The sequence below is a fragment of the Lepisosteus platostomus genome, chromosome 8 (genome assembly GCF_059453375.1).
Source record: "Lepisosteus platostomus isolate fLepPlt1 chromosome 8, fLepPlt1.hap1, whole genome shotgun sequence".
Taxonomy (NCBI): Eukaryota; Metazoa; Chordata; class Actinopteri; order Semionotiformes; family Lepisosteidae; genus Lepisosteus; species Lepisosteus platostomus.
This window is the reverse complement of record NC_142618.1, coordinates 32,537,193-32,563,625: the sequence shown is the minus strand read 5'-3', so window position 1 is coordinate 32,563,625 and position 26,433 is coordinate 32,537,193. Positions and strand designations below refer to the sequence as shown.

The 26,433-nt window shown below is 43.2% G+C and overlaps 1 protein-coding gene across 12 annotated transcripts in view; it reads left to right on the top strand.

Annotated features, from left to right (window-relative positions):
- The window catches only part of LOC148657229 (microtubule-associated protein 4), a 99,855-nt gene that overhangs the window by 39,989 nt on the left and 33,433 nt on the right, over window positions 1-26,433 (top strand). For 10 of the 12 annotated variants that reach the window (XM_088643193.1, XM_088643190.1, XM_088643199.1 and 7 more), the window contains 3 exons: window positions 36-257; window positions 1,050-1,235; window positions 4,654-6,762. In XM_088643193.1, coding sequence (XP_088499319.1) covers window positions 36-257; window positions 1,050-1,235; window positions 4,654-6,762 — 2,517 coding nt within the window. Of the gene's footprint in view, window positions 1-35; window positions 258-1,049; window positions 1,236-4,653; window positions 6,763-23,030; window positions 24,593-26,433 lie in introns of those variants that run through there. The other 2 variants (XM_088643201.1, XM_088643200.1) reach the window with 2 other exon arrangements.

Below are 26,433 nucleotides of genomic sequence, written 5' to 3'. Positions count from 1 at the left end.
GCTGTGAAAGTTTACCAGTGTGTGTGTGATTTTAGGGGCTGGATTCCCAGCAGAGGTGGCAACTAATATTGAAACTACTCCTCTGAAGATGGAGCAGACATGGAATTTAGATGCATTCCAGAAACCCCTGTCCTCACCTGTTGCAGAACCCCCTAAACTACAGGCACCCCCATCACCCGTGTCTCAGCCACAAACCCCTGCATCTGACACACCAGGTGCCCTGCAGGAGCCCCGAGGTGCTCTGAACACCATTGCAGGTAGGGGTGCTTTATTATTGTTTGTTCGAGATTGGGTGTATGGGAGCTTTGGTGTCAAAGGGCTCTGCAGGTGTTTCCAGCAAACATTTTGGAAAAGGTAGAATCAATAAGACACACAGTCTGTAGTCTAATGAGATTTACTAGCACTTGTCAATCTTTTGGCAGTCACATGCCACCATCAGAACCAGGTCAAATTAAGATGTTGTGATAGAAGCTGCTTTTGACAAGCTACAGACAAACCACATGATTGCACAGAGTACAGGTGAATGTGCCCCTGTGTGTTTTCCTCAGCTCTCCCTTGCGTTACAGACACAGTCAAATACCTATGGAAAAGAGCAGCACAGTGCCCTGCCCCCTTCTCTCCAGCTCAAGAGATCGGTTTTTCACAGGGATTATGAAGATTATACTAGTATGACTGTTCTGCGCTGATTGCAGTTGGCATGTAAAATACAAAAGTGTGTCTGTAAGGAGGTGGGGGGGACTGCTAGCTGTGGGCACCGATATCATGGTGTACAAGGAGATGCCCTTAATGAGTCTTTGGCTTCGCTGTTCAGGTCTGTCTATCAGCAGACCTTTAAAGACTAATTATGTGGTTCTTCCATATGATTTTCCAATTACATTTCAGTTTGTGGTTACAAGGCTTTCCTGTGATCTTCTATTGCTTTCATGTTATCTTATTTCTGCCTATGGATTTTTCAGTCTGCACTCAAACCTTGGGACGTATCAGTGGATTCCTAAACAGTGTGCAGCATAGTCCTGTGGTGATATGACAATGCGTGTGTATGATTTTAGGGGCTGCAGTGACAGTTGCTGCCGTAGAGTCTCCTTCACAGATGGAACAGAAACAAGGCACCGCTGAACCCCAGAAACCCCCATCCTCGCCCCCCTCACCCATCTCCCAGCCACAGGCCCATGCACCAGAGTCACCCAAGTTACCCTCTCCAGCTGCCTCACAGGAGTCCCAGACCACTCATGCAGGTAGGGGGCACTTACCTCTTTGACTAATCCTGCAGTTTACCCTTTCCAGTTATAAGTAGTTTGTGTTCGAAAGGTGAATTACCAGCAGCTTTCCTCACAATACAGAAAAAAACTTGATGGCAAGTGAGATAGGTGCCTCAGGATGTGGGTGCAGGGCAGGTGCCCAGGAGCAGTTCCCCTGCCACTGTAACACATCTGTAGAACAGAGCAGCAGGACACCCTGCCCTCATTGCCTCCAGCAGAGGGGGTTCAGCTTTTCCAGAGGATTAAGGAGATTACAGCAGTTCTACTGTTCTGAGCTGATTTCACTTTCCATGTGAAATGAAAAGTGTGCTTGTGGGGGGCTGGGCACTGCAACGGGTGTTGGGTTTCTTGTTTATATGTAGTCAGTGCTAAGCACTGCCGAGTTCTCTGAGGTAAAGGTGTCTTGGCTTACCTCTACATTTCAAACATGTCTTATCTTCCTGATACAGTGCTGTCCCAGTGTTTTGCCATGCTTTCTCAGTATTTTACTATCCCGGTCAATGATAAATCCATTTTCTGTGAAATGGAATGAAATATATAGGCAAGCCATTGTAAAAGCACACAAACACCTAAAACTATACCATGGAAAATCTTCTATGTGATGGGTTGGTGGTAGTGAGCCTGTTTAAGACCAGTTGGGGGTGGGGATAACATTCTTTTTTTAAACCTCACTCCAACAGGCAGCTGGGAAAGATGGAGGTGATTTGGGACTGTTCAGAGTATTATACCTCAGATTTTGGGAGTATCAGCATCCATGTGATACAGAGTAATGGCTTCTGAGCCTGTATCCCCTCTTTACTCTCCATCACTGGTACAGCTCACCTTTTCAACAAGTTTAAATCTGTTGCTATATTTTCATGGATCAGAACTATTCATGCAGACACCACAAAAAATGTTTCATAATTAATACTCTTTCTCACATTACTGTATATAGTTGTCTCTTACAGTTGAATGGAAGATGAAACCTTTATCACTGAGCTGGAGAAAAGACGTTTAGGAAGTGAATTATTAAGGATGATCAAAATTCTGATGTGTCTGTAAGATTTGCAATAATTAGAGAATACAGGAATGGAAAAATCAGCAGGCAGGACTACAGAATAGTTACTGTGTATTGATCAAACCCACATCCAGCTATACCTGTGATTGGGTTTGGTTTGCATACCTACTGTATTAAATGTGGACAGGTAGCTTGTTAGTGGAAAGAGTTGGTGAGCACCGTCTCAACGGAACAGTAGTTATATGTGAAATTAAACTCCAATTAAATATGCAGATTACTGTAGGGAGGTATAGTGAACCTGGAATGAAATATGCATGCTACTGTAGGGTGTTATAGTGAATGTGCAGTGAAATATTGCTCCGATGAAACTTGCCATGTGAGTGAAGCAAGAGTGATACAGTAAATAAACAACAAACATCAAAACATAAAATACTAATGCATAAACATGATAATCAATTCTGATGCCAAACTTTCTCAGTATTTACACAAAGTTAATATGTTTACACACCAGTTAGTGATGATGGTAATTTTATGATAATTGTAATAATGATTATAGCCATTCTTTTTATGTCCATCAGTACCAGTCATATACTGTAGATCATATACAGACACAACCCACATTTCAGACATGTCCTTTTTTCACACCTGCCAAAATATTATTTTCTGTTTAGCATGCCATGCTTTCATTAAGTAAGGGTGTCTTAAAATTCTGGGGCGGCTTTGTTTATTTTGAAGAAAGAATTTTAAAGCAGGTGGACAAACTGCTTAACGAAGCAGAGCAGTGAGGGAATGGAAAACCCAGTTGCCCAGAGGTTGGCTGCAGGATATGCGAGCCACATGTCTCATCTGGGCTCCCTGTTGTGCTGCCTGTGGCCAGCGAGTGGCAGCCCTGGGCACACAGCTCACATGACCCCCTTTATCTATCTGCCCTTTGTCTCAGTGTGACACAGTGTGTCCTGATATTGTTTTCTTTGATCTTTATTTCTTATTCATTCATTTTCACATGCGAAATGGAGCTTGACACCTGCATAACTGCACATAAATGGCAGTTTTCCTGTTTTGGTTTTCCTTATTGTTTGATATTAATTTATCCTGCTTTCTTTCCTGTAATTTTTATGTTTCTTGCAATGCGCTTCACTAGACTGTGAAAAGGCCATTGTTTAGCATCTTAGATGTTAATAAGAGGTGTGTGATACTGTTTTTATGAACATTTAATATGGTGAATCATGATACTGCTGTAGTCCTGGTGATACCAGACTGCAATATTGTCTTGATTAACTGTTAAATGATCTATACAGAAGTATTACATGGATCTTATCATTTTCTATATTATACCTTGGAATTTTAATAGATTAATGTAGCAATCCATATCATATTAATACTATGGCAAAGCCTAATTTAAGCAGGAGAAGTTAAACTTGAAATAAAGGACCAAAATTACTGCTACAAGCCTCAAGATGTTGACCCAAATCCAGAATTGTTTCTGTTCTGCTTTACAGAATCTTACCACTGGCTTTAAATCAGTTGCACAGATTCATGGTTTTAAAATGCAGTGGAATGACTTCTCTACATTCTGTTTTTAATAGCTTTAACCATGCTGAGCAAGTAGCTGCTCTATGAAGTGAAGTCTCGATTGATCTGTCAGAGCAGTGTCTGTCATCCTAGTCGGTGCTTTCCATTTCCTAGAAGTACATTGTAATATTTAAAGGTGGAAGCATAAAGGATGAGAAATACACTTGCAATGAGCACTTTTATCTTGAGCGCACTTTTCTAAAATAAGCTGGAGTTTTAACATTCTGCAGGTCTAATGGAGTATTGCTGAAACAAAAATTGTTGCTGTGTTCCGGGATGCATTTAAATATAACGATACATCTAGCTTTAGGTTTAGAATTAAGTGTGGGGTTGGAATTCTAAAATATTACCCCGGTACAGGGGCACAGGGTTAGACAGGACCTCACTCCTAGGGAATAAAGGGAACCTTTTTGGTGTGTTTCTCTGAAAGATTTACTGTACTACTATTCTGATACTGTCTTTATGGCTCTTCACCAGCTGCCTGTGGATCAGTGAAATGCAGTGTATTAAAGAAAAAAAAACTAAACATATTTGGGGTTGTTAAGTTAAAGGTGGTAAAGTTTTTTTTTATATATATATACTTTGCTTATGTTACTAAACTCATTTATAGCATGTTTTTTGTATGCAATAAATATGCAAATCTCTTCTAGTCTCTTGCAAATTAACTGCTTAAATGAGTTTAAATGTTTTGGCATGGAAGATCTTGGTAAAATGCTGTGTAGCACAGGGTGAGACAGGTCTCTCAGGTGTCCATCAGCTATGTAACTGTAAGCCAGGTTCACATCAAGAGTATAATCCTTTTCTCCTTCCCTTCTGTGTGAGAAGCCCGAGGTGACCCTTGCACATCTCCTGGCTGGATGGGTGAGGGAGGTCTGCGTCCCGACCTGCCCCTTTTCACCCCCAGTGTGTCCACGGTGATCAGCCGACACGCCAGCCAGGCAGCAGAGGGTTCCCAGAGACAGAGTGCCACAGGCGGGGGCTATGCAGCCGCACTAGGAGAGGACAGAGAGAGCGAAGTAGCAGAAAGGAAGCAGCAGAAGAAGAAGAAGAAGAGGAGACCAAGAGATGAAGTACCAGAGACCTTCCATACCACCACAGTGCTACAGGGGTCCTACACCGAGAGTAGCCCCATTGCCGCTGGTATCCCAAGAGTTCCACCTCGCAGGGAGGAGGGCTGGGAACGAGAAGAGGGAGGAGGCCGTGCAGGCCGGGGCAAAAAAGGCAAAGGCAGGAAGAGACCACAGGAGGATGGGGCTGAAAGGGAGTGGGGGGTTCCCCAGGAATCCCACGTGCCCACCCAAGCTCACATGCCGAAGGTCTTCCCACCATCCACCCCGGAAGGGAGCAGGAAAGTGGAAAAGGAGATCCCTGGGATAGGGTCCCTGGGGCAAGTAGCTAAAGAGCCAGTTAACACTCTTAGCAAACAGCTATCTCCAGGTGTCCCTCTCACAGACAGTAGCTTTCCAAGCCCAGAAAAGGACCCTGTTCTTAGTGCCCTTGTACCTTCCTCTGCCACAGCCACTCTTATAGAACCTATCCGTTCTCCTCCCACCTCCTCCCTTGGTCTAGGGGACACAGCCACTATGCTTCCTCAAAAGGATGTCCCTCCCACCAGCTCCATTGATCAGCAACCCCCTCCCTTCAGTGAAACTGCAGCACCTCTGCTCAGCTTGACAATAGACTCCCCTACCCTCTCTCCTCAAGATGTCTTCATTCCCCCCACTCGCGATGCCCCAGCCCTCTCTCCTCAAAATGTCCATGTCGACTTCACTAAAGATGCCCCTCCTGGTAAAGATGCTCAGAATATTGCTGTTCCCTATGTCAAAGATCCTAACACATTCTTCGCTCCTAAAGATGCCCATCTGCCCTCTCCTAAAGTTGCCCCTGTCCCCTCAGCTAAAGATGCCCCTCTCCCCTCTCCTAATGATGCCCCTGTCCCCTCAGCTAAAGATGCCCCTCTCCTCTCTCCTAAGGATGCCCCTATCGCCTCAGCTAAAGAAGCCCTTCTCCTCTCTCCTAAGGGTACCTCTCTCCCCTCTCCAAAAGATGCCCCTCTCCCCTCTCCAAAAGATGCCCCTGTCCCCTCAGCTAAAGATGCCCCTCTTCTCTCTCCTAAAGATGCCCTTCTCCCCTCAGCTAAAGATGTCTTTGCTCCCTCTATTGAACAGCATCCTGTTATCACTCCCACCTCTAGCGCACCCACCTCTCCAGCTGCAACAGCTGGTCCTGAACCCTCGTCCTCCATAGAGATGCTTCCTAAAGATTCCACTGCTCCTTTCCCTAAAGATGCCCATGCTTCGTCTGCTAAAAAGCTGCTCGCAGGCCCCACCAGCACTGCGAAACACCCCACTTCCTCTGTGAAGGGAGCATCCTCTTCTAGTGCAAAACAGCAAAACTCCCTTGGTATGACGGCCTCCTGGGCCCCTGCACAGACTGAACTGGTGAGCCCCAGTTCCTGTCCTGACTTTGTCTCTGCCTCTGCAGGGGCTCCTCTTTCCAGAGAGCTCTTAACCCCTGGCACTGCAGGGCAAATGGCTTCCAGCTCCAGAGGCTCTCAGGATCCCTGCCTGACTCAGGACAGTCAGCAGACAGGGAAAGAGCTGGCGAGTCCCATGGGCGATATCAAAGGATGTGCAGAAGATACAAATACACCCCTTAGCAGCTTCATACCTGCTACTGGAGATATTCCCACGGATACCTGTGGAGGGACAGACACCGCTCTATTCCAAGGCTCTGGATTGCAAGAGGTTGCTCCCGCTCTTCTTAAAGGCCTGGATGCCTCCCAGTCTGCTCAGCCCACGGATGGTAAAGAATTGTCCGCAGCAGGTCCCTCTGAGCAGCTCTCCCTCCCCTCCCCTTCCAACCTGGAGCAAACAGAATTGGGACACAGAGATAAGAAGACAGAGAGGGAGCTGAAATCCCTGATGGCGGAAGGTTTGTGGAGAGTGAAAGAGCGCTTTGGCGCATGATGCTACACGGGGGAGCTGGGAGACTGGCCTGGACTGTGGGGTGACTGGCTGGCTGGCTGGCTGGCTGGCTGGCTAGCTAGCTGACTGACTCACTGGCTCTCTGGCTGTGGAAAGAATGGCCAATCTCACACAGCATGAGGCTTGTGTATGCGTGAGTGCAGTGATCACGGGACAACCCAGTTTGGCTTGGCTTGGCCTTTCACAGTGTGGCGCTATCAGCCGGGGCAGGACATGGGTGCGTGTCAGGAAATGTCCCCTACCATGTACTTGATCTGAAGGTGCTGTTGGCCACATGGGGCTTTTCTCAGAATGGTCATTTTAATGAAAACATGTTGGCATTCTAATTAAAGATGGCAATGGCAGATATTTAATTGGAGTTAATTATCAGCGTGATTAACCTGTGGCCTTGTCAGGTGGCACTCAAGTGTGCTGCTTGTGGGAGTGGTGTTGAGTTCATTAATTTTGAAGGCGGCCAAGCTTGATGCTGTCTGATGCTGTTTTTTACAGTCATTGTATGTTTCTATGTATCTTTCTGTACTGTATGTCTCTGTACGTTTGCCCCTGCATCTGTCTAATGCCTTGTTTTAATGACATTAATATATACAGTATAATAGAACAAGTAATACGTTTATTCCATGCTGAAAAAAAGAAAGAACACACGTTTCGGTGGCTCCACGGCCGAAACGTTGTGTGTTTTTTCTTCTTTTTTTCAGCATGGAATAAACCTATTACTTGTTCCTTTGCAGCCTACGCATGTTGATGCAGCTACCCACCTGAACTATACAGTATAATATACAATTAATATATATTTAATATCTATTTTTTCCTTTTCTAATCCTCTAGGTTTTTTGCTTGAGAAAATAGAGATGGCGTGACTAATTCCCAATTAATCTGTGCAATTGTATGTAGAACGTTTATTTAGAAACACATATGGCTAGCAGAACACATTAATCTTAATTCATCTTCATAATTAGTCTTTTTTTTTCTTCTTCATATCCATCTGAATCTGCGTGGTCCTGCATGGCGGCGATGGGCACTGACAGTAGGTAAGCCAGACTTACTGTACGATCTTCCTTTTTAGAACAGTGAATAGACTTACTGGAGGACCTTGATGTTAGTAAGTATCGAGCCTTTACACCACGCATATGTCCTTAAAGGGCCTTGTCTTCTGAAAATAGGAGGCTGCCTTGAATGGGATGGAGGCACATCTTTACTCAATAAATTACAGACAAAATAGCTTAAGTTATATGAGTCTGTGAATTGGGATAAATCAGAATTGTATCTGTACAGAATCTGAACTATATACTGTACGGTATATATATACTGTATGTGCTTATTCAGAATGTTTGGTGTGTGTGCTCTATCAAGGAGGATCTTAAGAAAAAAACATTGAACATTTTGAACAATTTATAAAATGTGTTGTAGTATAGTAAAATTCTTAAACAAGTTATAAAATGCTTGTTATGTTTAGGACTGGATTTGCAGCCTTTGCTAAAGGCCTCCAATAAGTTATTCTTAAACAAAAGCAGTGAGACGTTATGGTAAAAGTAATAGTTCCAGATGGGTTAAATAACCTACTATAAGGTACTCTTTTATATATTGTACTGTATATTTTGTATGCAGATTATATTCTATGTATTTAGTGAACGGTCACTCTGTTGCATAGCCTGTCTCACTGCAGCAGACTGATAGCCAGCAACTCCAGTGAGTCACACCCTGCTCCTGTCATTACTGGCGTACAGACCAGGCTGCTTTTCTACATGTGACTGTTGGATTATCTGGGGATTTTTTACTGGTTCCTCATAACATTGTGGCATTTTTTCAAAAGTACGCAGCAACACTTTTTAATATCTGCAACTGAAAATCCTGATAAATGCAGTAGTAATTTAAAGGTAAATGTATTGTTCATTGGGAACGTAGGAGAATTTTATCAAAACATATCTACAGTAGCTGATAAAACCAAAACTAATACACTAAACCATTTGTTCAGATTTCAGGAAGAAGACAACGGTAAAATAGATATAAACACTATATAATGAGTGTTGAATTTTTACTGCTTAAATATTCTCATCATACAGAGTAGAACTATCTTCTATACATTTTTTAACCATATTAAAGAAAAAAAAATAATAATAATTGCTTACACTTATATAGCGCTTTTTTCTGGACACTCCACTCAAAGCGCTTTACAGGTAATGGGGACTCCCCTCCACTACCACCAATGTGCAGCATCCACCTGGATGATGCGACGGCAGCCATAGTGCGCCAGAACGCTCACCACACACCAGCTATCAGTGGGGAGGAGAGCAGAGTGATGAAGCCTATTCACAGAGGGGGATTGTTAGGAGGCCATGATTGATAAAGGCCGATGGGGAAATTTGGCCAGGATGCCGGGGTTACACCCCTACTCTTTTCGAGAAACACCCTGGGATTTTTAATGACCTCAGAGAGTCAGGACCTCGGTTTTACGTCTCATCAGAAGGACGGAGCCTGTTTACAGTATAGTGTCCCCGTCACTACACTGGGGCATTAGGACCAACTTGAGCCGCAGGGTGAGCGCCCCCTGCTGGCCCCACTAACGCCTCTTCCAGCAGCAACCTTAGTTTTTCCCAGGAGGTCTCCCATCCAAGTACTGACCAGGCTCACACCTGCTTAGCTTCAAAAACCTGCAAAATGCAGTTTGAGAACTACTAGTGTCAGAAAAAGATATGACATTTTGGTTTTACTGTGTTAAACTCGATCACGGTTAAAACATAAAATCACAATCATAATTAACACATGATCTCAGTTAACACAGTGCATTTAAAACATAAATTATGAAATGAGAAGTACCATCAAGCATTTCATCATCAATTCCCTGAGACTGTATTTTTGAAAGTTGCTGCCAAAGAGTGTGTGGTCATTGCTGTCTCATTCCTGAGGGTGTTGCTGTGGCACAGTGGCGAACTGTCATGACAGATTTGTGAAGGAGGGCCCTAGGATGTGGTTCATCAAGGAAGGATGCCCAGCACCTGGAGCTGATCTGTACACTGACGCACTCAGAGCCAGTCTCCTGGCCTCATTCTCGCCTTCGCCTCATCTCTGTCTTCCTCATTCCCTTCTTTTCTCCCTCCTGTACATCTCTTGCACTACTGTAGATCTAAGTCCCTTGACTCTTTGTTTTCACCTTCACACCTTCAGTCTTTCTCTTAACCCACCCCACACTCTTCTCTTAAATCATTTGACATAAAATATTTTTTTTCCAAAGAGCTACATTTGCCTTACTGTATTACAAGTATTGTCGCAATTACATCCTCATTGTTCAGCCACACACGATGTAATAACCATATAGTTATGTGGCCTCTCCTTGCATTTCTCTGTGTCACAGCTGTGGCAGTGCTGTGTAATTTTCGGCATTGTTCTGTGTGCTGTCACTGTGGGTGCTCATTAACACAGTGAGGGGGCTGGTAGGGAAGGGGGACTATCAATTCAGTTTGGAGTTCTTTGTTGCAACAGTGGAGTTTGTTAGATGAGTGTTTTTGAAGATGGTGAGGACGTATACAGAAATCCGACAGTGATGGAAAGGGTTCAGATTACTCATGCTCCCTCTCTATTCCTTGTCTGTCATTTCTTTTTTTTTTCTTAGTGAAAATGCGGTTGTTTTCTGATGTTGGAATTGTGGTGTATGTTCAGTAGCTTTGTGCTCAACAGCTGAATAATTATTTATCTAGAATTTGTTTATGATGGTGACCTGGAGAGTAAGCATTTTTACAGGAGAACAATGTGAATGAATTACCTTGCGCAAGGGTACCAGTGGTGCCCCACCTGATATTTGAACCCACAAATTAGCTTCTCGACTGCTGGGGCTGCAATGTGTTCAGTAGATCAGCGTCTAGAGTGCTGAGCTGCAGTGTGTTCAGGAGCTCAGAGTCTAGAGTGCTGGGTTGCAGTGTGTTCAGGAGCTCAGTGTCTAGAATGTTGAGATTGGATTGTGAGATGCGATCCTCGGCATTTGGGCATTGCACAAATTATTCACTGTGTGCTTGATCAGAAAATTAGCTTTCTACAGAACTGAAATACCAGGCATTCAGGAATTAATTTTTAGAGTGCTAATAGAAGCACAGTCCTCACAAGGCTTGAACTTTAACAAGGTCTGGTTCTGATGACTTCTAATACACAGAAATTTTCATTGATTTTTCCACTGTTATGCTTTGTTTTCTGGGCCTTCACACAGATGTGCTCAGGTGACCTTGGGTGTCTTGCATCTCTTTCTGGAACTGGTTTTCTGTCAAAATGTTACCCATCATGAAATGATTTCTTATTGAAAAGAATGTACTGCCCCACAAGGACAAACTCTTCATTTGTGTGTGGGTGAATGTAGAGCAGTGTGGGGACTGTTTTGAAACGCCTCTCCAACTCCTCTCTTTCCAAGGCTGGTACAGTACATACAGATGGTCAAATCTGACTGTAAAAAAAGAAGCCTTTAGCAATTCAACTCCCCTACTGTGCCTCCTGCCTTCCCCTCTTTCTCCCCTTTCTTTCCCTTGTGCTTCCCGCCACACCCGCAGTATTGATAGGTGATGGCATCACTGGTTATGCAACGGGAGCAGATTTTTTCTTTTTATATCCTGAGCGGCTGGGGCAGGGGGTGGGGTGACGCCATGTTTCTGGATCTGGAGTGTAATTATATAGCAGCAGCTCTCTCTCAAATCAGCTGCAGCGCTGTGCTTAATTACAGAGGCACCACTGAGCCTCTCGCTCATTAATCTGTGTCAGCGCGCACAACTGGGTCTGTCGTCGGGGGAACGGCGGTGGTATTTAGGATGTATACCTCACACACATCCCTCTAGTCCCTAGAACCTTTGCAGGGTGATTTTGCACTTGGGCTATGTTTTAGCCAACTTTTTTATCCCTGGACTTCATGGCATTTTTCTATTCTGGTTCAAACAAGCGATCTCACTGTGCTTCATAGTGTGTTCATAGTGCTTTGGTAGCAGTACAAAATAAAAATGCAAACCTCTATGCTCAGAGGCTGTTGTCAGTTACAGTGCTTGGTTGAACTCAGATAAGCTGGGAATAACTATAACTGTATACCTTAAAGTGTTTCACTTCATAATTAAGAGAACAACTTTGTTGGAGATGAAGGCCGAGACAGTAAGTTAGGGGTTTGCTGGTACCAAATACACCGATGTACTGGCTCTCTTAAAAAAGCTGAGAAAACCAATCTCCTTTGATGGCAAGACTAATTGGTCTTGTTTCTGTTATATTTTGAGTGCTGGAAATGTACAGTAAATTAGAGCTACCCTTAAAGATCTGTATGGCAGCAATATTCTAGGGGTCAGTCAGGTTTAGGAAAGACAAATTTTGTTCTTTTATTTTGTTAGTCATGAACCTTGTAACAGTGGCAGTGAAAACCCTCGATCCTGTTTTTGATTGTCAAAAGACTCTTGATGTTGTTGTGTTGTGTTGTGATTTGGATGCTTTCAGATAAAGCAGACATTTGACAAAAATTTGTGGAGGATTATGAAAAAATAATACTGTATGTTTGCATATGTAGAGAAAACCAGAACATCTAAATATATGATGGTCATGTGAATCAGCCATTTTGATCGTTTTCATCTCTCAAATAAATCTAAACAATAATGGAGAAATTGTAATTTCCTGATCATCATTATTGTTTATTACCATGTTATAATATACTGTAGTACTATTGAATAAAACAGATATGTAAAGTGTCAATATACCATATAATATAGCCATATACTGTACATTGTTAAACTATGCATGTAAATTGAAGTGATTAAATGACTAGTTGAGATCATTAAGGTACATCAATGATGAATGATTGTTTAATAAGTGGCTTAAACTGAGTATGTATTGACCTGTCAGTGCTGAAATACAGGTAAGACAATTAGTCAAGAAAAGACAATAAGGCATAAGCACATTAAAGTGTTACAAATGGAAGGGACCATTCAGATCAAAGGAACTCATACAGGATTTTCTCAAGAAACCAGGGTATCGGCTTCAGCAAGGTGACTGGGTAGTCTGTTCCAGTCTCCCACAGCCCTTAGTGTATACGGTCATTTCAAGTCTTTTAATGTACATCTTCTCAGTTTCCTTGTGCATTGTGCCTGTTGATTTTGAAGAATCCAGTGGGTCCCCTAATTGTCATCTCTGTTCAAGACTTAAATGATTCAGTTCTTTTTAGCCCGTCATGTAGGCCATTGCTTTAAGCCCATATTGTGTATTGTGCTTTTCATTATGTTTTAAAAAGTATTGTAGTTAAAGAAGGATTTCAGATTTCATATCAAGATTAATTTCTTATCTCAACATTGTCATGCACTGATGAAAGGAGCTGAATCTCTTAAAAGCTTGCATACTTGGAAGAAATTACACGCTGGCTTGTTTAAGTTTTTATGTAAATGTTTTTGAAAATCAACCTGCATGACCATTTCAAGTTCAGCGAAAAAAGAAGGACCTAGGAGAAAAGCCCATTTACATTTGCAAAAGGTGCTTATGTATGTACTGTAGGTGTATGGATTTCTGAAAGAAGCCTTTTTGTAACCTCTTATGTTCTTGTCATGAAGTTTTTCCCAGTAAAGTGATATTTACATTGTGTTCAGTAGTTCAGTAGAGTGCTGAGCTGCAGTGTGTTCAGTAGTTCAGTATAGAGTTCTGGATACGGTATCTTGTACTTGGTTGCATTATGTTCAGTAGTTTGGTGAGCTGCAGTATGCTCAGTAGCTCAGTGTGAAGTGTGGGATGCTGTTTTTTGCACTGGGCTACAGTGTATTTACAAACTCAGTGTAGCTATGTGTTGGGTTTTGTTTGGAAGGATGTTATTAATATTACATAACAGTTGTAATATGAAGGCAAACATTAATCCCCTCAAATCCTTGAGGAGGATGTGTCAGTTGAACCTTTCCGTCGAACAGTCTGTTTGTCAGAAACCAGCCGTGGTGGGTTATTAATGCTGAGGATAGTCAGTGCTGTATCATGAGTGTTTTTGTTTGACTCTGACAGCAGTGGGTGACTTTCTCTGTTTTGTCTGTACACAGTTCACCACCTGTGGAAATGTGCATGAGCAGCCAGTTTTCATTGGTGTGGCGGGCTTATACCAAGGGGATGACCATGTCGGATTCATAGTTAGCCACATATACATTCCGTTGCAGAGTGCAGAAAACCATCCTGTTTGAGCTCCTTTCAATTAAAAGACACAAGAATAAGAAAAAAAAATCAGATCAGAGCCACAGTTTAATCAAAATTTTCATACAGTAGTTGCTCAGTAGCTCAGTGACCCCAGTGCCTCATTTAGCCATTTCCTGGAAAGATTTGTGATATACCTGATTCCACAACAACAGTTTGTTTAGTAGCTTTACTCTGTATTTGAGTTCTAAAATGGCACGGCCTTGATTTTCAGATGTCCCAAGGAACTGGCTTTCATGTTCAGTGTGATGTGTATGGTTTGGGTGACATTGTACAGTTCTGGCATTGCAACTCTTGACGTAGGGACACTGGAATGGTTACATGCGAGGAAGCCATTCAGTCCACCCTGCACGTACAACATTGATCCTAATTATGTTACTTGTAGATTGCAGTAATCCACCTTTCATCAGTGTTTATGGTGTCACTTGTGTGTCTGGTAGGGTGGCATAGTGTAAGGGGTAAGTCTCTGGTCTCACAGCTGGTGAACTATGTGTACAAGTCAATGTTGTACCTTTTGTAAACTTTACTCCAGTTTCTCCAGTTAAAGGGAGCCAGCATTGCCGGGAGTGATCTTACCCTCCTGTCCAGTTGGAGGGTGTGACTTGTGCGGGGTACTGGTGCTAAAGGTGACAGCCTCCTCCGAGCTCAGTGAAAACATCAGTGGAAAATCTTGAGGTGTTCTATGATCAGTGAATGAAGTTGTGTGTCAGACAGATATTGAGATGTGTGCAGACACAGTCACAGTGCCTGGGTCCCTGTCTGACACCAAAGAGCAAAGATCTCAAACCACAACAATGAGATTCTCTTTGACAGCTGCCCTCTGCACCCAGGCTGGCTCAGTCCTGGGAAGCTGATTGCATTATGGATTATTTGCTAATTTAACTTGAAAAATACGTCAGGATGAGACAAACAAGAACGCATTAGGCTGCAAGGCAGGGCCTCAGACTGACAGAGATTAATCTGAAACTGTCTGATGTTCAGGATAAACAATTCCAAAAGGTGTCCAAATCTGGTTCTCAGGTCCTAAGGTTTTCTGAATCTCTTTAATCCTCACTTTTTGACATGAGAAAGCTGTTCAAGTTCATCACATATGCAAATAGTTCTTGTAATTCAATCGAATGCCCGTTTTGTCATTTATAATTTATATGGTACAGTATTTTTTGTGGTTAGCACACTCTCAATAGTGCTGTCCAAAGTCTGATAACAGTGGGGCATAGAAATAACTCCATATGTACAGTAAAGGAAGGAATTGGTAGAGTGCAGGAAAAATAAAAATTCAAGGAAGTAGGTGTACTTCATTTGCTCCATTGTTCTCATTTGGTTGCCTGTAGACTGTGATTCAAGAATCTCCTGTTGAATGACCTCAGGGAATCAGCTTCTCCAGCACAGACCACCAGCTTGTACCATATTCTTGTCATCCTTTATATACAGAAGGGCATCCTATTCTCAGTCCTAGATGCGTATCCTCTTACATTTCATGTGATATGTATAGTTTGGGTGACATCTTGGGCAGTCTCGGTCTTGCAGTTGTCCTCTGGGTTGACTTTTTCAGTATTTTGCAAGATTTTGAATTCTTTATCGGGTTTTACAGTAACTGAATCACTTCACTCATAAATCAATCTGCTCCATTTTAGAATTTTGTTCCAATCAGTTCCATATTTGTTTAACTAATAATCAAAAAGATGAAAATTGCACCAAAGCAGCTAGTTTCAGGGCTTACATAGCCCTGCTTTAACCTGTCTGGGTTGAACATTCTTCCAAGAATAGATGTTGAACCTGTTGGTCTTCTTTAGCTTAGTTGTGATGTCCAATTTGTAATATGGTAGCCAAACTGAAACTCCTTACTGCGGTGCTCTATCAAATCTAATCTCACTATCATCATTTAGTTTTTATTTCTTGCTTTTCCCTAGACACCACTGACATCCCTTTGACCTTTTTTATATATTTTCTGGAGAAGTGATCAAAATAAATGTTTCGGGTTTGAAAAGAAACCTGAACCACCTGCAGTGATGTGCTATTGTTGTAGTTTTTAGACACTCCCCTTGGCAAATGCTAGGCCTTTCAGCACTCTGTTTGCACACTGTCTCAGCTGGCTGCCTGTGAGCACTGCGGCAGCGTAATGACTCAATACAGAGCTGTATTAGGGGGAGGCTGTATGTGCTTTAGATCAGTGCAGATTTAGCATTTTTGTTCCCAGTGGTCCATTGCTGCTTTTAGCTCACAAAAAGCTCCAAAAGTCTGGGCTGATCTCCAGGATATTAAAATAGACATCTATTGGTGCTTCCTTTGGGACAGAGCAGGGAATTTGGAGAGAATAGTAGTGCAGAGACTAGCACACACTTACTTACCTTTGTGATTTCTTATGGATTATTAACAGGATATAGTATTTCACTTGTATAGCTGATTGTCTCATCATCTCATCTTACTTTATCTGTGTTTTCATCCTTTTCTCCACTAAAGTAAAACGATATGTGCTGAAAGTTTCATTCAGGCTGTGTACTACTAAACCTATGGTTTTAATTATTTTAGCTTTTCTCTAGAAGTGATGCTTAAAGTTTCAAGGTGCAAATGACAGAAATGTTTTATCCGTATTGAAAAATGATTTTTTACTTTTACTTAGATTTTTTTACTCGTTTGAAAAGACAGCTGTTGGCTGATTGGCATGATGGAGGTTTCATGTTGTTTGGAGAAGAAGATTCCATTTGCTGCCTATGCCCCCTAATGACCCCTACGCATGAGAGAAGTCTAGAACACTTTTACAGGCAGCCACTTTACCTGGAGAATAAGGATACTGTAAACAACTGGCAAAGAAGGTAGAGGCTCAGTGAGTCTAGAACAGATAAATTAGGACAAGTTCCAGACCGACCAAGCTGACCTCTGGAGAGGACCACTTTGTCTCATAGTGCTAATTTGGGAATGGACTCCTGGGCTGAAGTTGTCCTCTTTGTAAATTAAGTGGAACCAGCGAGCAGCAGCTCTGAGCTTGGTGTGGCTTCAAGTTTGTGATGCTCTCATGTCCCAAGGCTCAGATGATAATGCCACCTTCTGAACTGAGATGGATATCTGGTATTATAAACGTCCATCAAAAAAAGAAACAGGACATTCATTTAGGTTTTAACCACCTGCAGGCTATTGTACAAATTGAACTGAGAAGCACATTTAAACATTTAATATTTTAGCTCCGGTAGTCTATGTAAGCTTATTGAAGCCAGAATTACCCAACACCTACTGTTGGTTGTATGCAAGAGCTTGCTGCTCACAGCAGCAAGGATGACGGCGATAATCGATTTCCATCTTTGGTTTGTGATGCATTTTGAGCGTTTCTTCTTAACTGCTCTCAAGTGAGTGCTGGAGATTAAGATTTGTGATATAAGCGGTTCAGTGGCACAGTACTGAGTAGTTTGCCTACAGATACCAGGAGCATTTATGTATATTCTAAATAATACAGAGCTGCAGTCTAGAATGAGAGACAAAGTAGAGATATTTCAATGTGAGTAAAATTAATATCAACTCAGCTAAAGTGCTTTTTGTTCAAGGATCTCAGAACTTAACATTAGGCCGTAGAATGTTTAACTTGGTACTGTAAATCGTCATCCTGCAGTTTGAACCTATCACAGACACCCAACAACGTGTTAGACCGTGAGTGACAGTTATCAGTAGTACTGGGCCCATTGTGGAACAGTGCAGGCCTCCTTCACTGTGCAGATCCCCTCTCTCACAGTAAAGGCCTTCAGTGTGCTGGGGATAAGGGGAGGGAGAAAGGCCACTCTGGTTACCATGGCAGCCGAGCAGCAGCTGATGTTGCCTTGGTGACAGGGACAGATGCTGCAGAGATCTGGCAGAGAAAATAGGTTGAGGTTGAAAGAGTCTTGAACAGCTGCCTTCCTCCCTCCTTGCCTCAGAGACATACTCTCACACAACCCCTTAGCCCTCCTGACACACCTCTGATTCCTCACGGTTGTTGATGTTCCTGATTAAGCAGAGCAAAGTGTTTACTTTGAGAGGAATTACACTCGTTCAGAATCAGTCTTGTGTGAGGGGGAATGAGGGTTACTGGAGAATCAAATATGCCGCTTAGTCAAGATTTAAGTGTGTTAACATGTAATCAATAATACTCACAGCAGATCAGACATTAGCCAAAATGTATGTACTGTAAATCAGCTCACACTCTTATTCTGCACGTATACACTTACAGTTGTTATCATTATTACTGCGGTACTGTAATACAACATTACGCTATTGCTGTATCCAGCATGGTACTTTAAAAAAACTGTAATTCAAGCAAAGACCTTTGCAAGAAATTTAACAGAACTTCACATCCTTTAATTCCTAGTGTTGGCTTACATTCCTCATCACTAGAAAATGAGGTTTCAGCTGTGACTAAAAGGGCAATGCTGCAGACACACAGCAGAACCCATTGCGCAATAAACTTACTGCACTGAAAAATGGCAGGCGCAGGGGATGCAAGGTGGAGAGAATCAGAAATTCCCCCAGACAGGAAAGGATGATTTTATTTTGGCTTATGGAGATAATTAGAGCTATTATGTGTTCTGGTTAGTATAAGTCCAGACAGTAAAGCTTTTCCTGTATTTGGTATCACCGTGCTGGAGTGAGACCAGCTGTGGAATTGGCCTGTTGGTGAATCACAGAGGAAGAGCTGTCAGTCTTTTCAACAGAGTGCTCACAATAGCAGGTCTTAAAAGAATATTAAAGATTGCTTCTGGTGAGAATGCTTCATGTGCAGTCTACATGATTTACTTTCTCAGTTCTGTGGCATCCATAAAGATGTGATTTAAGCTTAATGTAATGTGTTGTACTGTGTCTCCGCAGCAAGTGTGTGGCAATGAGTCAGTAACAGGTATTATTACACTGTGACTCACCTGTCTAGGATGTCTGCTCCTTCAAAGATACTAAGCTGTCAAACCAAATTACACAGAAGACTCGCATCATCTTAAAGGACATTTCTTAACTTAAAATTTTCTTAAAATGTATTAAAGTTCGCATCACTTTACAAATAGCTGTAACTGTAATAGAAATGTGAGAGTTTTGTCAGTTTATTTTCATTAAAATGCAGGGTCCCACTAATGTGAGCTTGTGGAGAAAAAAGAAACTTGCTAGAATGATCTGTACAGATGTTAGATAACTGAATTTCTGCTGTGACCTGGGTTGATGAACGGTGCTTCAAGGTGTGAAGGTTGATATTCTGCCACATTAACATTCCCCCATCTTTACCATGTCCGCCTGCCTCGCTTGCTCCTTCCTCCTTGCCTCCTCTCAGGCTGTGTGTCAGACAAATGGCCTCAGTTTTGTGGCTGTGTCTTAAATGAACTAGTTGGTCGTTGAGTCAAAGTCGGGCTAGAAACAACGGATTCTTACGTGTTCAGCGATGACCTTGCTGGTGTTGGGGCAGTATTGATTGACTGCAGGGCTGCAGCCATGTACTGGCCCCAGTACTCACAGAATAAATTGGCCTAATGACATGCAAGTCTTTGATTCTTCCTTTATTTTCCTACTCTGACGTTCTCCTCTGCCACTCTTCTTCTGTCTTCTCTTTTTCCTCTCCCGCTTTATTCTTCGCTTCTTTCTTCCATCTTTCATATCCTTATTCCTCTACTGTTGTCACAGTTTCTTCTGTCCTTTCTTTATTTTTTCGTTGTTCAAAGAAAACAGCCCCTAATTCCAGACACTGTCTTTCAAGCCATGTGACAAGAAGCCTGTTGTCATGGAGATGGGAGGCGGTTGCCTGGGAGATGGTGGTAAAGGGGGCTGTCTGCGAAACTGTGGGGTCTGATAGGATGTGCAGGGGGGTGTGTAAGTTAAGGTACGATAGCTAGTAATCAATGCAGGAATTCTACTTTTGTGATTCACTTCTCCACTATTCTTGGCATCTCGTTCATTTAAAACACTCCTTGACAGTCTGTCTCTGGTTCTGGAGCTGATAAAATCCTGTATTCCTTCCCACTCTCCATGACACACATTCTATTTATGCCCCTCACACTGGCTTCAATAATTTTTCTCTCTTCTGTTAACCCGTCTGCCCCTTATTTCTCTGTCTCTCCCCCATTCCAATACCCCCTATTTATATGGTTCTCTCAGAGTGGTTTGCAGTAAAAAACACAAATAATTATCTAGTTATAATAATAGAGGTATTAAAATGTAACAGTCTATATCAACATTATTTAATTAGGTTATAAATGGAACAAATGGACACTGATGGTATTACACCTTTCGAGCAGTTTTGGAGCGCTAGCTATTCATCATTCAGGTTTAGATTACTTCTCACTTGGACAGCTCTGCATGTGCTCTCTATTCTCTAGTTGTTCCTGGAGGACACAGTTAGCACAGCCACAATGAATCCTGTGATGCAGGTATTTTGATTTACAGTATAAACTGCTTTTGGAAAGTCTCTGGTTGGATAGTAACCAAGTTACTGAGATGATCATTTTTGATTGCAGTTTAGCTTCAGGGGACTTATTCTGAATCTTGGTAGTTTGTTCCATACTCTCATAGAACTTTGTGTGAAATTAAACATCTTTTCAGTGTAAGATGCACTTTTTAATTTAATTTCTATTTGTGTCATGGGCACCATGTTGTACATTTGATCATTTGTTGGAAAGGTTTGTTGGATCTTAGATTCATCAACATCTTACAAGATTATGAATTCTTGAATCAGGTAATTCTCTGATCTAGACTAAAACAGTTCAGTTCTTTCAACTTACCAATGTAAAAGTGCCCTTTAAGATCCATAATCCACCTGGTTGCTCTTCTCTGGACTGATTCTGAAACAGCAATATAACATGGTATCCATAATTGTGCACAGTATTCAAAATGAAGTGTTACTTAACATCAAATGTACAATTTTGTTTTCAACTTTCCTCTCTTTGTTTTCTACACTTTCAGTTTTGATCCAAAGCGTTTTGCTTGTTGGCTCCATAATATATTTTACATCTTGGCTGCCTGCATGTAATATTGCGCACATTTCTACTTCTTGTGTGATTTGCAGGTGTACAGAAAGCAACAGTACTGGTAGGAATATGTATTTGAATCTGTCATTCTTGCTTTTTTAGATAGTTTTATGTAGTTTATGTATTCATTACTTGAAAGATTCCTAGAGTTTGTTTCAGTTCCAAGAAAGAACAGATGTCAGATGCATACAACGCTTTGCTTTTAAAGTGTTGGAAGTAACACCTCCTATTTTTGGTCCTAAGTGTTGTACGTCTGTAATTTAACAGTAGGCTGCTTCAGTTGGAATAAACGCTTACTACAGAGAGCCGTGACCATGACTACCTGTGACACACTTGAAATGGACTCTGCTTTGGGAAAAGGCACTCCTATGAAGTAAAATGAGAACATGTTTTTTTTTCCTTCAGATCAAAGACCTGAAAAATGACACATAAGCAAGGATGACGAATGAGTTATGTTACCGCAGCAATGTAGATAGATTTTAGCCTGCTCCCCCAGTTCTGTGGGTTTTAAAGGAAGGGGAAGGGATAGGGTCTCTGCATAGCAGATTGTGTTCTAGGTGATAACTGTTTTAAGTCAGTTCTCCCAACTGCACACAAGCTCTCCTTTATCCTAAATTAGTCCAGGAGGATTCAGGCCATAGGGGCATTACTGTTGGTAATTGCTAGGTAGAGAATATTAGTGTTTGTTAATCTGCACCTGCTGATAAATGTAATCTCTATTATTCTCTTTAGAGAGATGTATAAAAGGTTTTTTTGAAGCATGACTCAACTTTGTATCTTTGTAGGTAAATGTCCTTTAAACTGGAGGTATGATTCAGACTACATGTTACTGATTAATAGTGCATTGTCTTGGTTCATTGCACAATAGGTTGCAGTGATCTTATCAGGAAATGCAGTACTCTTATTGAGTCACAGGAACATTAAAATGCAGTGCTCTTATTGAGTCACAAGAATGTAAAGTTTTGAGATGAGAATAGGTCATTTAAGCTTATGTTTGGAACTCTTAAGACCCTTTGATCTCAAAACATTATCACATTGCTTATCAAGCCAGTTTCTGAAGGAATCAACATTGATAGCTATGGACAGTCTGTCATGTAATATAACTGCTTCTCAGGAGAAAAGTCTGCATTTTCTCTGCCATATATGCCTTTTTCTCTTTCTGTTCACTTTAATGAGACCATTTTGTCTGTAAGCACCTCAGCTGAAGTTTGGTGAGTGAGACCACAATAAGCTTTTTTCTAGTTAGAACCTCTTAGTTATGATCAGGAAAGGTGTCCTCTGATGTGATTGATGACTGAGGGGATTTGGTGGGTTTGAGTAAGTACTGTAGGCTGTGTGGTTATATCTGCTGTCCTACATACTGTAATTATTGTGTTGTATACAGTATGTGTTTCTTGCGGGCTCACAAAAAGGGACAGACTGGCTTACTTGTTTTTGTGTTGTGGTTCCGCTGGCTGCCGGGGTGATGTGATCAGAGCTGACTGGCAACCACACACTGTTTGGGGAGAAGATTGTCCTTCCAACTCTGATCTCTCTCTCCCTCTGTTTCAGCCTCTGTCTCTGTCTTTTTTGTTTGTATCGAAGTGTCGCTGGTACGCAGAGCTACGCAATCTGTTTTCACACATAGCGGTGCTGGAGGGATCCGGGCACAATACACAAAACAAAGACTTTGCATCAATTAACAAAGAATGAAACAGTCAGGACTTGGCACTGAACATCAGGGGCTGGAGCCAAAATAGAAGATGGGGGGGGAGACGGTGAACGGGGAAGAATGAGAGGGAATATTAGAAAAAAAAATCTGAATAAATATGGAGTGGCAGCCGAGGGATCAGGAGAGCTTTTTATTGAAGTGCTGCAAATAAAAGGTTACCAAATGAAAGGTCAGCAGTTTCAGATGGAAAAAGCATTCATTCAGAAAGGCAAGAATATAGGAAAAGCTGCGCACACACACCACTCTCTCATGCACAAATGAAATTTGAGGGTGGGAGGACTGTTTATGAAGAGAGGGTCTCTCTCTGCTCCTGTCTGATATTGGGGTCTGTCGCTGTGGAGCAGGGTCCCCAGGGGAGGAAAGGAGGGAAAGAGGGGTGGTAAGAAGTGTGGAGAGAGAGAAGGTTGTGTTTGGTGCTTGATAGAGCAGTCTTTTAGAGGAGGAAGCAGCTGTCACTCTAGCTAGGCTAGCCAATGGAGGGCTGGGTAACAGCTGTGTGAGAGAGTCAGGTGATCAGAGCCAAGGACAGAGAGAGCGAGCGGCAGCCAGCTCAGTCTCGCTGCTTCTCCTCCACGGTGCAGTGAGAGAGGGAGAGATACAGAGAGAAGACGCATGACCACTGGGAGCTAAGAGCCTAGACAGCACGGAAAGCACAAGCTAAGCAGCCGTGAGAGAAGCCCCATCAAAAGGAGAAGGAAGACTAGAGAAACAGGTACTGATCAGAACAAGAGAAGAACCGGCAATGTCTTCTCTCTCTAACCAGCCGGCTTCCACTCCGTTCTCGGAGTACAGCGAGCTGTGCAAATCTTCCCTCCTGCCGGAGGGGCAGCACCCCGTGCCCCAGAAGATTGAGGCTGGGGGGCCGGGTTGGGAGTGGCAACGCACTGAGGGGAGACTGTCTGAGATCGGGGTGCCACTGAGTATCGGGGGGCCATCTTCACGGGGCAGCACGGTGCCTGTGCTTACCGACGAGGATAAGTTGTGCTTCTTTGACGGGTCGGTGGCTGGATCCCTGGACACAGAGCTAAAGGTGCCGGTACGGCTGGGGGGGGGCGGGGGTGCGTCGCTGGGCAGTGCGGGGGAGAGTCCAGAGAGCCCTCTGTCCTCCTCTCCTTCTTCCTGTGGAAAGTCACCTGCTTCCCCAGGAAAGCTGCTGGAGCCTCTGAGCTGCACAAACAACGGTGTGCTGAGTGCTACACTCATGGGCTCTCCTGCATCTACCAAGCTCCCCGACGTGTCGGTATCGGAGGAGTTTGGGAAGATGGGGAGCACCAGTGTGTGGAACCCCTCCTTCTCCGCTCCTCCCGAGCCAAGTTCCCGCCCACCTTTGAAGGGGGCACCAAACTACTGTGTCATCGGTGTTGTGAATGACAACTACCTGGAGGGCAGCGGGGGGCACCCGGGGGGCGGGTCATCAGAGGACAGCGCGGAAGAGGTAGAGCCCTGTCTGCCTGACCGCGCGGCGCACCAGCGGAAGGCGATGAGACGTGCCCTGTCGGAGTGCTCTCACCTCTCTGTGCCCTCTTGTCTGGAGTTGCCTGACAAATACCCCTGCCCTCCTGCCTCTGGAGAGGTGGCCCCCAACAGCAGCGCACGTCGTCCACACTCTGCCATGAGGCGCTCGCTCACTGTGTCTGACGAACAGCCACCCACACCCCCCCCAACTATAAACACCCCGAGTCTTGGAGCTCTTGAGAAGAGTGATGGCAAGTCGCAGTCTGCATCCATGGGAGAGCTGGCTAATCACCTCGCCAGTGTTACTGCTCTGCCCACCATACACACGGATCCTGGAAGCTTCTCGCACACCTTTCTGGAAGGTATACCTGAGTATGGGGCTGGGGCCACAGCGCAAGAGAAGAAGCCAAAAGAGTCCTTATCAGCAACCCCTAGCAGCCAGAACAGCAACGCTGCTGCCACAGCCAGTTCTGCTGAGGGTAGGTGACCCTAACTCCCATTAACCCCCTGCATACTGACACACACAACATTCCTCCACCCGTGCTTATTTTAAAGAAAGAGCACACATTTGTATTGTTCTTTTGTAGGGAGGGTATAGGGCTGTTGGGGTTTTGAAGCATTCTATCACCTAGAAACTGGTTTCTTTAGATTTTGCATTTCACTTTTCGGGCGAGGGGATGTGAACTGCACTTTTGAGCTGAGAGCAAACTGGGAGTGCCAGGCAAAGCAGCGGTTGTTGAGTTTGTCAGAAATAACAGGAGGGGAGATGAGGGATGGGGAGGGAAAAGAGAGGGGGGTTTGGGTGTGGGAGAAGAGATGGGTAGAGAGAGAAAGCAGATACTGTGAAAGACGGAACTGGAGGGGAGAAGAATGAGACGGAAGGAGCGGCAGTAGTCATTGTGCTGTTCGGCTGACCCAGGCCTTCAGAGTGAGAGAGCTCTGGTCACCCTCACGGGGCTGGCACTGCAGCAGCCAGCCAGACTGGAGACAGTGCTGTAGGCAACGTGTCCTGCGCTGACGCTGTCTCGTTCTTCTCCACGCAGCTTTTTTTTATATTTTTGGTCCTTTCTTTGAAAATCAGAATGTCTTTCCTGAGCAGCTTCTGTTCTAAGCATCTAGGCAGGTTGTGCTGTTAAAGACAGCACCACAAGAGCCAATATAGCAATAAAAATAAAAGGCTGAAGTTTTTTTTCAGCCTATAGCTGTCATTTTGCCCTTCTGTTACACTGCTGGGGGTGTGTGCTTGGAATGTTAAGTAGTGAGTGTGGTTGTGACAAACACACACTGTTCAAGCAGTGAACCATAGAATAGAAGTTACAGGTCGAATTCTGAAGGTGTGTGTGTATATACTGTATATATACTGTACTGTATGTTTTCTTTGCTATGTGAAGAGTTTGAAGCAGCCCTACATGTTATATGTTTGTTCTGTCAGTAAGCACACACCTTGCCTTGCCTTCAGTGATGGAATAGAGAATACTGGCCTGTTCTTCCAGTGCCCTAAATATCCTTCAAGCAGTCTGTCCTGACACAGCATGCAGTGAAAAGTGGAGGAGTACAGGTGTTTCGGGGGGGGGGGTGGGGGTGGTCTCTGACTGTGAAGGAATACGTCTCTGATCAGGGGAAGGAGGACGTGTACAGGCGTAGAGAGACAAAGAATGGCTAGAATCCAGCAGTCACTGATATTACCTTTATAAATGCTTTTTTTTAAATACTTTATTATGATTTCTAACCACTTTGTAGGTTCTTGAGAAGCACTACACTTGCAGGTGGGGCGTGTCAGCAAAGTTTTTGTGTGTTTTCTGAGATGTGGTGAGAGAGTGTGGTATGGAGTCTTGTGCTGCCAGTACAGGTGTGGTAAGACTTTGTGTGCTTACAGTGCACACAGGTGTTCGGCTGTCCTTAATTGGGACTGATTGAATGCCATCCTTGTTCTGATTTTCCTCTCCTGTCTGCTGTGCTTAGTCTTTGCTCATTAACCCCTTGGCATCTCTACGAGCATGTGTTGAAATAGATTTCTTAAGGAATTCTGCTTTTTTGGGGTGGTGGGGGCTCATTGTGCAATTTATCACTTAGTTTTGCACAGAAAATGTATTCTTTTCTTAAGTAAACTTTTTTTTATAAATTCAGAATTAAAAGTGCATTTTTATATTATTTGGAAAATGTTTTCTGGATCATTACTTTCCTGGAATTTAATATTCTGTCAGTCAGGAATAGAATGATAGACTAAAATACTGTTGTTTTTGTTGTACTTCTGTTGATTAGTCTTACTATTGCACTGTGACACCACATTTTAACTTTGAGGTGATCAAAATTCCTACTA